We start from the raw sequence: 12,489 nt of genomic DNA, 5'->3' as shown, positions 1-12,489 counted from the left end.
GGCTCTTTGTTACAGTCCAGCCTTTTTATAAGGGCACTGGCTCAATCAGCTTTTAATGTTTAACGTAGACGGTCAGTGCTGGGACAGTTGTAACGCAGGCCTACATTAGTGAGACCTGGCCTGCCACAACACGACAGCAAGGGAGGCAGGGGAGAACCAGGGAAGGTGAGGCTGAGGTCGAGGGTCAGTCCCCAGCCCCATGGTGGACCTCTGGTCCTCCTGCACCTGGGTGAGCTCCGGCGAGAGCCATGTGGCTTTCCTCTAGAGAAGAGCCTGTCTCCCATCCTATTATGGGAGCCTCCTCCTCCTCCTCTTCCAGGTCTTGTGGATAATGACCAGCAGGGTGATCCCCAGTGAGCACCAGTGTATTTGCCTGTCAACAGGGGAACGAGTGAATCAAGTTCCTGTGTGGTTCACGGAGGGGGAAGATCAGGTTTCACTTGTCGGGAATGGCTGGTGTGTACACTTGGAGAATGTGCTAGTGAACATGGAGGGCTGTACCTGTCCAGGTGGCAACAGGGCCTGTAGTCTGCACACGTTTGGTTAAAACATTCTACACCATTCATTTTTCAGAAAGGAGTCTTCCTTTAGGTGGATGAGGCACTGTCAGAGGGAGTCACTCTGAGTTCTGAGTCACTGTTCAGCCCAGGCTGGTTGGAAGCAGTTGGGTTGAATCTCAGCATTCAGGTTTGACATGTTCTGGGCAAGGACTCCTCTAAATGGAAACTTTTCCCTTTCCATTCCTTAAGGATGTGAAGCACTCAGCAGCCTTTCCTGAGGCTGTGTCTTCTGTGCATAGCGTCTCCTAGGACCATTCTAAAACACCTCTCCATGGATCTTAAAGCACCCCCTTCTTCCCTTAGGAGGGGGAGTTCTGCAGCTCCTTAATCTGAAGCCAGAAGAGAGAAGAGAGAACTCCAGGCTGCCCCCATGGTGAATAGGCTGGGCCTAGCATTGTGTAGTCCTTAAAGACGACCACGGTGGATGAGATGAAGCTATCAGGGCACTGTGTGTACAGAAACAGCAGGAATCAAAATGGTATATACTCAATGAGTGCAATGCTAAAAAAAAAAAGTTTATGTACCTACTCGGATTGGGGAAGTATACTGGGAAAAACAGGCCAATAGTAGATTTGATTGGAAGAGTAGTGTTTTGAGCAACTTTTGTTAAGCACTGTTTTGTATTTTGACTGATTGTGACAACAGTATATTTTTCTGCTGATATTTGTGGGTTGTCAGGCTTCCGTGGTGTAAAACAACCTTGATCAAATTTGAATGGTTCAAGAAGTTAGTGAATCAGCTTTCAGGCCTGTCTAGAACAGAACAAAGGGGCACCCACTCAACAGCTCACTAAATTTCTTTTAAAAACCTGTTGTCTTCCAAGATTTGGGACTAATAATAAAAAAGCCTCAGGTAGCTTTTGTTCATAAATTACCATCAGTCTGTGATCTAACAGAGGAGATAAAGGCAGGGGAATAGGTATTTCTTCCAAGCCTTTTATTGTGATGATTTTAAAAACTATTATTTTTCAATATTTTGGATACTTCATGTATTTTCAGAAGAAAGCAGCCATGAACAAGTGTATGTATATTGAGAGTTAACTGGAAAAATCCATTTTCATGGAAGTTCTCATTCTAAACACTGGACAGAATCAGTTCTATCCCCTAAACCAGAGGTTGGAAAATGATGACCCGTGGCTGAAACTGGCTTGCTGCCTGTTCTTCTGAACACAGTTTTTTTTTTTTTTTTTTTTTTTTTTTTTTTTTTTTTTTTGAGACGGAGTCTCGCTCTGTAGCCCAGGCTGGAGTGCAGTGGCCGGATCTCAGCTCACTGCAAGCTCCGCCTCCCGGGTTCACGCCATTCTCCAGCCTCAGCCTCCCGAGTAGCTGGGACTACAGGCGCTGCCACCTCGCCCGGCTATTTTTTTTGTATTTCTTAGTAGAGACGGGGTTTCACCGTGTTAGCCAGGATGGTCTCGATCTCCTGACCTCATGATCCGCCCATCTCGGCCTCCCAAAGTGCTGGGATTACAGGCTTAAGCCACCGTGCCCGGCCTGAACACAGTTTTATCGAAGCACAGCCACTCCCATTTACTTACGCGTCAGGCAAGGATTCTTTCACTCTGCACTGGCAGAGTTGAGTACTTGCGACAGATGGGATATGACTCATAGAATTGAAATATTTATTATCTGGCCCCTTAGAAATATTTGCCAACCCATGTGCTGAGCCACTGACATCGCCATCTAATCCCATGTGGCAACCACTGGCGGTAGATTTGCGGTTTAAACTCTTCCTGGCCACTAATCTGGGTCCATTGATACAGGAAGACTGTTTTTTTTTGTTTGTTTTTTAAGACAGAGTCTCGCTCTGTTGGCCAGGCTGGAATGGAGTGCAATGGCATAATTGTGGCTCACTGCAACCTCTGCCACCCGGGCTCAAACAATTCTCCTGCCTCAGCCTCCCAAGTAGCTGGGATTATAGGCGCCCGCCACCACAACTGGCTGTTTTTTTTTTTTTTCAGTAGAGACGGGGTTTCACCATGTTGGCCAGGCTGGTCTTGAACCCCTGACCTCAGGTGATCCACCCTCTTCGGCCTCCCAAAATCCTGGGATTACAGTTGTGAGCCACCACACCTGGCCAGGAAGATAGTGCAATACAGGGGCCAAACAAGGCCACATGCTGGCTGTTTTGTCTCTTTTCCGTCTTTCTTTTTCATCATGGCATTGGTTTCTTGGAGACACGAGATTATTTTTCCTGTAGAATGTCTCACACTCTGGACTTGACAGATTGCTTCCTGTGCTGTTGTTTCGCTTGTTTCCGGAAGTCCTGTGTTTTCCGTAAACCAGTAGTTAGATCTAGAAACTCAATTCGTTTCAGGTTCCATTTCTTTGGGCAAGAATAGTTCATGCCTGGTAATGTGTAATTCTTTTTTTTTTTTTTTTTTTTTTTTTTGAGACGGAGTCTCACTCTGTCGCCCAGGCTGGAGTGCAGTGGCGCGATCTCGGCTCACTGCAAGCTCCGCCTCCCGGGTTCACGCCATTCTCCTGCCTCAGCCTCCCGAGTAGCTGGGACTACAGGCGCCCACAACCGCGCCCGGCTAATTTTTTGTATTTTTAGTAGAGATGGGGTTTCACCGTGGTCTCGATCTCCTGACCTTGTGATCCGCCCGCCTCGGCCTCCCAAAGTGCTGGGATTACAGGCGTGAGCCACCGCGCCCGGTCGGTAATGTGTAATTCTTATTACATCACAACAGGAAACCCATTAATGTCTGGTTGTCTCAGTTTTAGGGAGGATAAGAGTGATGATCAAGTATGCCCTTAACCCTCGCTTATCAAATTCCCTGCCAAGCTTTTCACCAAATGGTTCTAAAACAGTCCATTGATGGTTGCTTTAGACCTATAATTTCATTCAGGGTTGCAATATGGTGATTTTATTATTCTATCATCCCTTCTTCATTTATTAGTTAGGGAAATTCTATGAAGAAGACATTTCCTTAACTATTGTTCGCCCTAAAACACAGTTCGTGCTGAAAATGCAGAAGAAATTTCTGGAGTGATAAGTTGGTGCTGTAGCAAGCTCTAATTATAAATGAAACTATTTAATTGTCATTGTGAACTCATGGATGTTTATATACTTGTGTGCATTCATCAGTTGTCATCATTAGTTGCTGCAATTAGGGAAAATGTCCCTCTGTGGCCAGTGGGCTCCGCTTCAGTTTGGAGCTGGTGTTCTTTTGGTGTGACCCCCCAGTCTTTGAGAGGTCTTCTTTCTAGCACAACAAAATGACTCAGCTTCTCTTGTACATCTTATGCTCCAGACTTGGAGGCTGCCATTTCTCCAAGTAGTCCTGGAGATTCTCAAATGCTAAAGTTAACCAACACACTGCCCTAAGACCAGAAAGGAGAAAAATGGAAGTTCTGGGTTCTGTCAGTGGACTATTTCACTGAGCAGACTGCTAAGACCTCTGAATTATGTGGACACTGAGAATCAGTCCCGTGTTGGGACCGGCTGGTGGTTCATGCCTGTAATCCCAGCACTTTTGCACTTTGGGAGGCCAAGGCGGGTGGATCACCTGTGGTTAGGAGTTCGAGACCAGCCTGGCCAACATGGTGAAACCCTGTCTTTACTAAAAACAAAAATAAACCCCCGAAATTAGCCGAGTGTGGTGGCAGGCACCTCTAATCCCAGCTACTTGGGAGGCTGAGGCAGGAGAGCCGTTTGAGCCTGGGAGGCAGAGGTTGCAGTGAGCCGAGATTGTGCCACTGCACTTTAGCCTGGGTGACAAGAGTGAAACACCATCTTAACAACAACAACAACAACAACAACAAGAATCAGTCACGTGTTGGTTTGAGGATCAAACACAGTGGAGGTGACATCACTCAAGCCTAGGTCATCATTCCCCTGTTCCCAGCAGGCTTTTTGGTTCGACCTGTCACACGTTCCAACCCATGCACCCTAACCCCCTGCTTCTTTACCTCTTCCAATTGAGACACAAGATTCATTTTGGCCCAAAGGAGGTATACTTCAAAAACAATTTTCCTTTATTAAAAGAATGCTTATAAAAAGTCCATTTCACTTCTCCGTCCTTTCTTCTGGTCACTCCCAGCTCACTTGCAGCACTTGGCCTTCCCGTGGTAACAGGTGCCTTGAATTCTGGTATAGATTGGGCAGGCAGAATAGAGACATTGCCCTCCACTCCTGACGCAGTTGTAATGGTCAGATCTGTGGCCAAGACCTGTGAGAAAGTTATCGCCTGTAAGGAGGGAACACAGACACTTCAGACTCATGGCTTGTAGCTGCAATGATTTGAGAACATCTCGTGAAAGCAGAACAAATAACTCTGCAAAACACTGGGGAGTCTTCTCTTCCAGAAATTTGCACATGATTGATCTTTGGGACTACTCATGAAATGAGGTGTCTGAAGAGCTTACTCAGTCAGGGGCTATGCCAGCTGTGGCCAAATATAGGCCAAGGAACCAACAGTGGGGTTCTGAGTGGGGTTTTCTTATGCTGAGAGATTTTAGGTGTGCAGAGAATTCAAGTTGTTTTCCAAATAAGTTTTCCACCTTGTCTCACCACACCCCAAACTCACATCCTGTGTTTTAGAAATGTGGAAGCAGGTGCCACTCTTCAAACACAGCCTAAACTTCCCTCCTTCCATGCCTTCAGTTACACTGTTCCCTCTGCATTGAATCCCAGCTCCCCCACTTCCCACATCACTATTTCAGCTGAAATCGAGGATCCTTTCATGTCAGGCTGAAATTATGGTTACTCTCTAAAGCTTTCATAGTTTTTTTTCTACTTGGAATTTATTTTGCCCTTCTCCCAGTATCCCAGATCTCATAAATAGAGACAGTACTCTGGACTAGGTTTCTATTCCATGCAACAGGGAACAGTCGCCTGTGATTTTCCTGGCCAGGGACCAGCAGGCCATCATTTTGCATGCCTTCATTGGTAGGCGTTTTGGACTGAACTGTGTCCCCTAGGAAAAAATTTCCTGTGTTGAAGCCCTAGCCAGTGCCTTAGAAGGTGATTGTATTTGGAGAGAGAAACTTTAAAGAGATGATTCAAGATAAACACAGTCATTGGGGTGTGCTCTGATCCATGCGACTTGCATCCTTATAAGAAGAGATTGGGACAGACACACACAGAGGAAGGACCATGTGAGGACCCAGGGAGGAGGTGGCTGTCTCCCAGCCAAAGAGAGAGATCTGAGAAGAAGCCAACCCTGCTGGCACCTTGATCTCGGAATTCCAGCCTCCAGGACTGCGAGGAAATATATTTCTGTTGTAAAACTGCCCAATCTGTTTATGGGTGGTTTAAACCATAAACCTGGTAGGCTGAGCAGACTAATACAAGAGGCCATCGTCACCCTAGGAGACAATACATTCCAATGTCGCAGATCTCTGTTGGAAAGATGGCTTTCACACTGATGGAAATTGTCCCATCAGTAACTTGCATCCAGCGGCTATTTTTCTGCTTTTGCAGTAATTCCACTTTTCTTTTTTTTTTGAGATGGAGTCTCACTCTGTCACCCAGGCTGGAGTTCAATGGCACGATCTTGGCTCACTGCAAGCGCCACCTCCCAGGTTCACACCATTCTCCTGCCTCAGCTTCCCGAGTAGCTGGGACTACAGGCACCTGCCACCATGCCCGGCTAATTTTTTGTATTTTTAGTAGAGACGGGAGGTCTCCACCGTGTTAGCCAGGAGGTCTCTGACCTCATGATCCACTCGCCTTGGCCTCCCAAAGTGCTGGGATTACAGGCGTGAGCCACTGCACCTGGCCAGTAATTCCACTTTTGAAAAACTCTTCTCATTGTCCTCAATGCCTGGTTTCTGGGCTCTTCCCAAACCTCTTCACTCTCCTGTGGATGTGTTTAAGTTGGCCAACAGACTTCCCAATGTTTGAAACCTGGTATCAATACAGAGTTCCTTCAATGTGTCCCACCAACTAAGGCCAAAAAAGGCTTCATTTCTCTCATTTTGTTCACTACAAAGCAGCACTGACCAATATGGCTGCCACATGGTCCCTGTGGCTGTTCTCACTGAGGTTAATTGAAATCACCCTATCCGCATTGCAAGTACTCACGAACCCTATGTGGCTAATGGGTGCTGCATTCATCGAACAGCAGATACAGTCTTTTTACCACCGCAGAACGTGCTATTGAACTTGATTTCAATAGAAGGGACCCCGTATTGATACCAGGCTTCAAACGTTGGGAAGTCTGTTGGCCAACTTCACATCCATAGGAGAGTGAAGAGGTTTGGGAAGGGCCCGGAAACCAGGCATTGAGGACAATGAGAAAAGAAGAATTTTTTTTGTGTTGGCGTCTTGGGCCAAGGCCACTCATTTGTTCACACAAAACACAGTCTCTTGATTGCCAGCTTATATTCTTTTCCTCTGATTGATTCCTAATGATGCTGTCTGGGATTGTACTACGTTTTAATAATCGCCACAATGTTGGCCTCAAGTAAGATCATGACCATCTAGACTCTGCCAAAGTCTCCACTTACTGCTTTAGTCTCCCTGTACTGGAGGCTCTCTGCTGGAAAGATACTTAGAGGATGCCTACTCCAACCCACACTGCAAGATGGAACCTCTCCAAGTGATTATCTGTTTAGAGAGCTCAGTTGAGCATATAAATTTGAAAGCACTTTGAAATTGTGAAGGTCCTTGTTCTTGATTGTTCCTCTCAGTAATCAAATTGTTGGGTATATACATGCTGAGTAAGCAGAGGAGGCCCAAATTTAATATGGGTGTAGCTTTTTAGAGCCAAGATGGACTTCAGAGCTCAATTAATTCAACCTGTCTGTGATCCTCTCCCCAGATGAAGCAACAAGGTTCAGTGATGTCTCCAGAGCATGTAGCTGGTCAAAGACCAACCCCAGACCAGAATGGATGCCTCTTGACCTCACTTCAGTTCTCATTTCACTTCACCACAGTGCTGCTTGACTGTGGTGTCATGGTGCATAACCAGAACTAATTTCAGAACTAACCTTCCAGGATATAGTACATTATGGGATACAAAAGGAATTGCAGCAAAATTAGTGTCAGGGTACTTTGGTTACATTTTGTGTTCCACAACTAATCTACTGTGTGATCTTTTGCAAACCACTCAACATTTCTAGGCCCCCAGCTTCTCAAATTTAAAATAGAGGAGACTATGCAGCCATAAAAAAGAATGGAAGCATGTCCTTTGCAGCAACACGGATGCAGCTGGAGGCCAATATCCTAAGCAAATTAACACAGGAAAAGAAAGCCAAATATCACATGTTCTCAGTTATAAGTGGGGGCTAAACACTGAGACACTGGGGGCTACCAGTGGGGAAGGGAGGGAGGGGAGTGAGGAAAACTAGCTGTGGGGTACTATGCTCATTACCTGGGTGACAAGATCATATTCCAAGCCTCAGCATCTGAGTGGGTCTGGGGTGGGGCTGATACTTAGCATTTTAAAACAAGCTCCCAGGTGACACTGAAGCTTCTGGTCCAGAGGCCATACTTTTAGAACCTTTGGTCTGGAATATTGAGGTTCCTTCCTGCTGGAGCAGTCTATGCTACTTTCAGTCTAGGGGCCTTTTAAAAGCACTTGCCTTTACCATTTTTTTCATGACGTTTGCCTTCCCCCGTGTGTTAGATTTCACTGTGCACGTGTCTGTTTCTGTTACATGCTTCTTAAGAGATGTTTGTGTAATCTAAAGGCTTCTGAAGGTTTTTGTTTTCCAATAATTGTGGACCAGGCAGCCCAAAAAGAACAGCTAGAATATACACACACACACACACACACACACACACACACACACACACACACACACACGTGCACTTCGTAGGGATCAGAGAACCAGCAGTAAAGAATTACTAGGTCAAGATTTGAGAGAAAGACAGAAACAAAAGCAGGAACATCACATCCTACCGACATAAAAAAGGTTATTATGAAGGCACAAAACATTTTGAAATAAAGAAGACCTAAATGAGCGGACCTGCTCTGTTTAAACATTTGAAGATTACTTTTTTAAAAAATTAATCTTCTGGTTCAACCAAATACCATGGGAATCCCCAGAGGTTCTAATTTGACAAGCTGATTCCGAATTTTATTTGAAAATTCAAAGGGCCAAGAATAGCCAAGACACATTTGGAAAAAGGTGGGAGATCTTGCTTCACTGTATTTCAAGACTAATTATAGAGCCACTGTAAGTAAGACAGTGTGCTGATGGCACAAGGACAGAAAAATGTCCAAATGGAATAAGATAAAGAGTATAGAAAGAGGCTCATGCCTACATGGAGAATTGATGTAGAATAGTAGTGGCTCAGCAGAACAGTGGGGAAAAATAGTCTTATCAACAGTTGGTTCTGGGCTGGGCATGTTGGCTCATGGCTGTAATCCCAGCACTTTGGGAGGCAGAGGCGGGCAGATAACTTGAGGTCAGGTGTGTGAGACCAGCCTGGCCAGCATGGTGAAACCTGGTCTCTACTAAAAATACAGAAATTAGCCAGGTTTGGTGGCGGACACCTATAATCCCAGCTACTCGGGAGGCTGAGGCAGGAAAATCACTTGAACCCGGAAGGCAGAGGTTGTGGTTACCCAAGATCGCGCCACTGCACTCTAGCCTGGGTGACAGAGCGAGATCCAGTCTCAAAAAAAATAGTTGGTTCTGGACAATCAGATATTCATATTGGGTAAGAAAAAACAACAACAAAAAAACTTGACCCTTATTTCATACCAAAGACACACACACGCACGCACGCACACACACACACACACACGCACACAAACACCCCATTGCCAGATGGAATATAAGCCTAAATGTAAAAAGAAAAAAGATAAGCTTTTAGAAGACAGTACTGGGGACTATCTTCATGTCTTTGATGTAAAAAAAGTCTTCTTAAACAAGATCCAAAGTGCAGTAACCTTAGGGACAAAGACGTGACACATTCGACTACATTGAAATCATGATGAAAGACTCTGTTCCAGGAAAGTTTCCACTAAGAGAGTGAAGAATCAAAACGCAAAGCAAGAGAAGATACTTGTAATGTATATAATTGACAAAAGACTTGCATACAAAATACAGAAAGAACTACAGACAGTAAGAAAAGACAGACAATCTGATAGAAAACATGGGCAAAAGACAAACAGGCATTTTACAAAAAATAACTCAGTTGCCCGTAACTATATATAAAAGGGTCCAACTTTTATTTATCAGGGAAATGCAACTTATTATTTATCAGGGAACTGCAAATTAAAACTCCAGTGAGCTACTGCTACACTCACCAGGTGGCTAAAATTGAAAAATAATTGATGTTATCAAATGTTGGCAAGGATACGGAGCAAGAGGAACTCTTATTCACTGCTTGTGGGAGGGCAAATTGGTGTAAACAATTTTGGAAAACAGTTTGGCATTGTCCAATGCAATTGAATATATGCATATCTTATGATCCAGTAATGCAACTTTTCAGCATTTGGAAATAGAGGCATAAGGGGCACCTACTGGCCAACAGAAATGTGTGCACAAACCAAGTTGTACTATTCAACCTGAATATTAGTGTGGTAAAAGTATAAAGAATATGAAAAGTTATCACCATAAAAGTCAGGTGAGTGATTATTCTTGGGGGAAGGAGGGAGTTGTGACTGGGAAGGCTCAGGAATAGCTTCTCATAATTCAATTTAGATATAATAGACTGAAAACACAAATTCTTTATGTTAACAAAGTGCCTTTCAAACTCTTTTGAGTTTGGACTGAATCAGAAATTTCTCACTGCTACTCAGTAAAAACATATGCACACACCCCGAACTGAAATATGGGTGTAATTAAACAGCATCTACTTTTACTACATGGCACGAAGTAATATTTTCTATTCTTTTAAAAATAACATGGGCCCAGCATGGTGGCTCACACCTATACTCCCAGCACTTTGGGAGGCTGAGGCGGGCAGATCATGAGGTCAGGAGTTCAAGACCAGCATGACCAACATGGTGAAACCCCATCTCTACTAAAAAATACAAAAATTAGCCAGGCTTGGTGGCAGGCACCTGTAATCCCAGCTACTCAGGAGGCTGAGGCAGGAGAATTGCTTGAACCCGGAGGCGGAGGTTGCAGTGAGCTGAGATTGTGCCACTGCACTCCAGCCTGGGCGACAGAGCGAGACTGTCTCAAAACCAAACCAAACCAAAACAAAACAAGAAAAAAAAAAAACCATGGTAGGCTTGGTGGAGTGGCTCATGCTTATAATCCCAGAACTTTGGCAGTCTGAAGTAGGAGGATCGCTTCAGCTCAGGAGTTTGAGACCAGCCTGGGCAACACAGTAAGACCTTATCTCTACCAAAAAATAAAAATAAAAAAATTAGCCACGTGTGGTGGTGCATGCCTGTAGTTGCAGTTTCTTGGGAAACTTTCTTGCTGAGGTGGGAGGATGGCTTGAGCTCAGGAGGCAGAGGCTACAGTGAGGTGAGATCAAACCACTGCACTCCCACCTGGGTGACAGAGTGAGACCCTGTCTCAAAACAAACAAACAACAAAACAAAACCAAAAAACCAGAAATCAAAAACCAAAAAAACATGTGGCAGCAACAGGCGGCATGAAATTTCTGCATTTAGAATGCTTTTGTACTCAGCTTTCAGATGGAAAAACTGAGGCATAATTGGAGTAAATTAAGCCTATCTGTTGGATAAAGTGATGGCCTAGAGAAACTTACAATAAGATCTTACAGAGGCTTTCCAAACTGGAGTGCTTTTAGGGTCATCTGTCCCAGCCCTTCATTCTGCAGATGAATAAACCAAGGCTCAGCACCATGTGACTTGTGTGAGCGAGGGATAGGGCTGGGATAAAACATGTCCCCGATTCCTCCTGCAGCATCCCACCATCATGTCTGGGTCATGGCTGCTTTGGCCCAGAGAAGCTGACATCCACCTGGCTCACAGGAAGCCCCCTCCTATTGACTGGGGAGACCCCTAGCCTGGAGAACGTGGGTGCATTTCTCAGGCGAGGGAGAGGACTGCCTGTACACGAGGTGAGTCCAAGGCACCGGCTGAGCTGGCCTGATGGGTGGGGCAGGAGCACCTCACCTGTACTAGGGCACCCCAGGAGGCTGCACCCAGTGACCTGGGCAGAGGATGGGGCCGGCCCTTCTCTCTGCACAGGAAGCCGGCCTCTCAGTGTGGGGAGCCGTCTTGCAGGGGGAGCAGCAATCTCATCTACATAGAATACTGTCTACATGTCCAGGACAAGGATGCAGGCAGCTGCCTGTGACAAGCTCCATAACCCTGCCATGCTCACTCCTTGGCTGCTCACAGACCCTGAAGGCTTGACAGGGCTTGCCTGCTGCCTTCTGCCAACCACAGGATGCTTTCCTGCTGCTTGTCCCTCCTCCCTTGGGACACGGAGGCAGCCATCTGACGGTCACATCATCGCCAGTGTCCCCAGTCCTGGCGATGGGAAACTCTAGCAGGTACCGGAGCTTACCTGAGGCCATCTCAGACAAGAGTAAGCAGAGAGTAAACAGCAGAAGGTAGGAAGTTCTCATGGCGCCTGGCAGGCAGCACCCAGGATTTCAGGAACGGAGGAGTGGCTCCTTTGGAGGCTGAGCTGACAGAGGCTTCCAGAGGCTGGAGTGTCGCTGTATTTATAGGACTGGTGGATTGCACAACCTCGTCGACGGAACTGAAGGGAGGTGCCACAATCGAGGGTGAATTTCTAATCGCTAACCCCTGGTGTCATTTGCCCTGAGCAGTCGGCAGTCACATGGCACGTTGTCTCCATCTGGCTGCCGCTGGATTTAGCTTTCAGCCTGGAGCCCTCCTGTTTGGTGCCAGCTCCTCCTGTTTGGTTTTCTAGGTTAGGCAGTTCTGATGGGGTTTCTGAAAAAGGCAGTTCACACTGGAATCCCTCCTTCTTGATCCCGTGGAGGAGAGCCACAGGGAAGCTCTGAGCAGGGGGCCACCTGGCTCTAAGCTGGTGTTGGTCTCTTCCTGCAAGATAATCTCAAACTTTACCCT

The 12,489-nt window shown here is 45.9% G+C and overlaps 1 protein-coding gene across 1 annotated transcript; it reads right to left on the bottom strand.

Annotated features, from left to right (window-relative positions):
• Positions 1 to 4,517: 4,517 nt before the first annotated feature.
• On the bottom strand, positions 4,518 to 12,140 carry DEFB1 (defensin beta 1). The gene is made up of 2 exons (XM_050801157.1): positions 11,957 to 12,140; positions 4,518 to 4,752 (listed from the first exon to the last, which is right to left on the bottom strand). The coding sequence occupies exons 1-2, from the start codon at positions 12,015 to 12,017 to the stop codon at positions 4,607 to 4,609; spliced, it is 207 nt and encodes a 68-aa protein (XP_050657114.1). The 5' UTR covers positions 12,018 to 12,140; the 3' UTR covers positions 4,518 to 4,606.
• Between the last annotated feature and the right edge of the window lie 349 nt (positions 12,141 to 12,489).

Source organism: Macaca thibetana, chromosome 8 (assembly GCF_024542745.1).
Source record: "Macaca thibetana thibetana isolate TM-01 chromosome 8, ASM2454274v1, whole genome shotgun sequence".
Lineage (NCBI taxonomy): Eukaryota > Metazoa > Chordata > Mammalia > Primates > Cercopithecidae > Macaca > Macaca thibetana.
The sequence above is the reverse complement of the archived record's forward strand: the minus strand, read 5'-3'. Positions and strand labels throughout refer to the sequence as shown.

What these genes read in the sequence shown, in the direction of transcription:
- DEFB1 (XM_050801157.1), bottom strand. Translation starts at nt 12,017, where the DNA reads ATGAGAACTTCCTACCTTCTGCTGTTTACTCTCTGCTTACTCTTGTCT. An exon ending in CTTGTCTGAGATGGCCTCAG is followed by an intron (nt 4,753 to 11,956) that starts GTAAGCTCCGGT and finishes CCCTCCTTACAG; the next exon opens with GCGATAACTTTCTCACAGGT.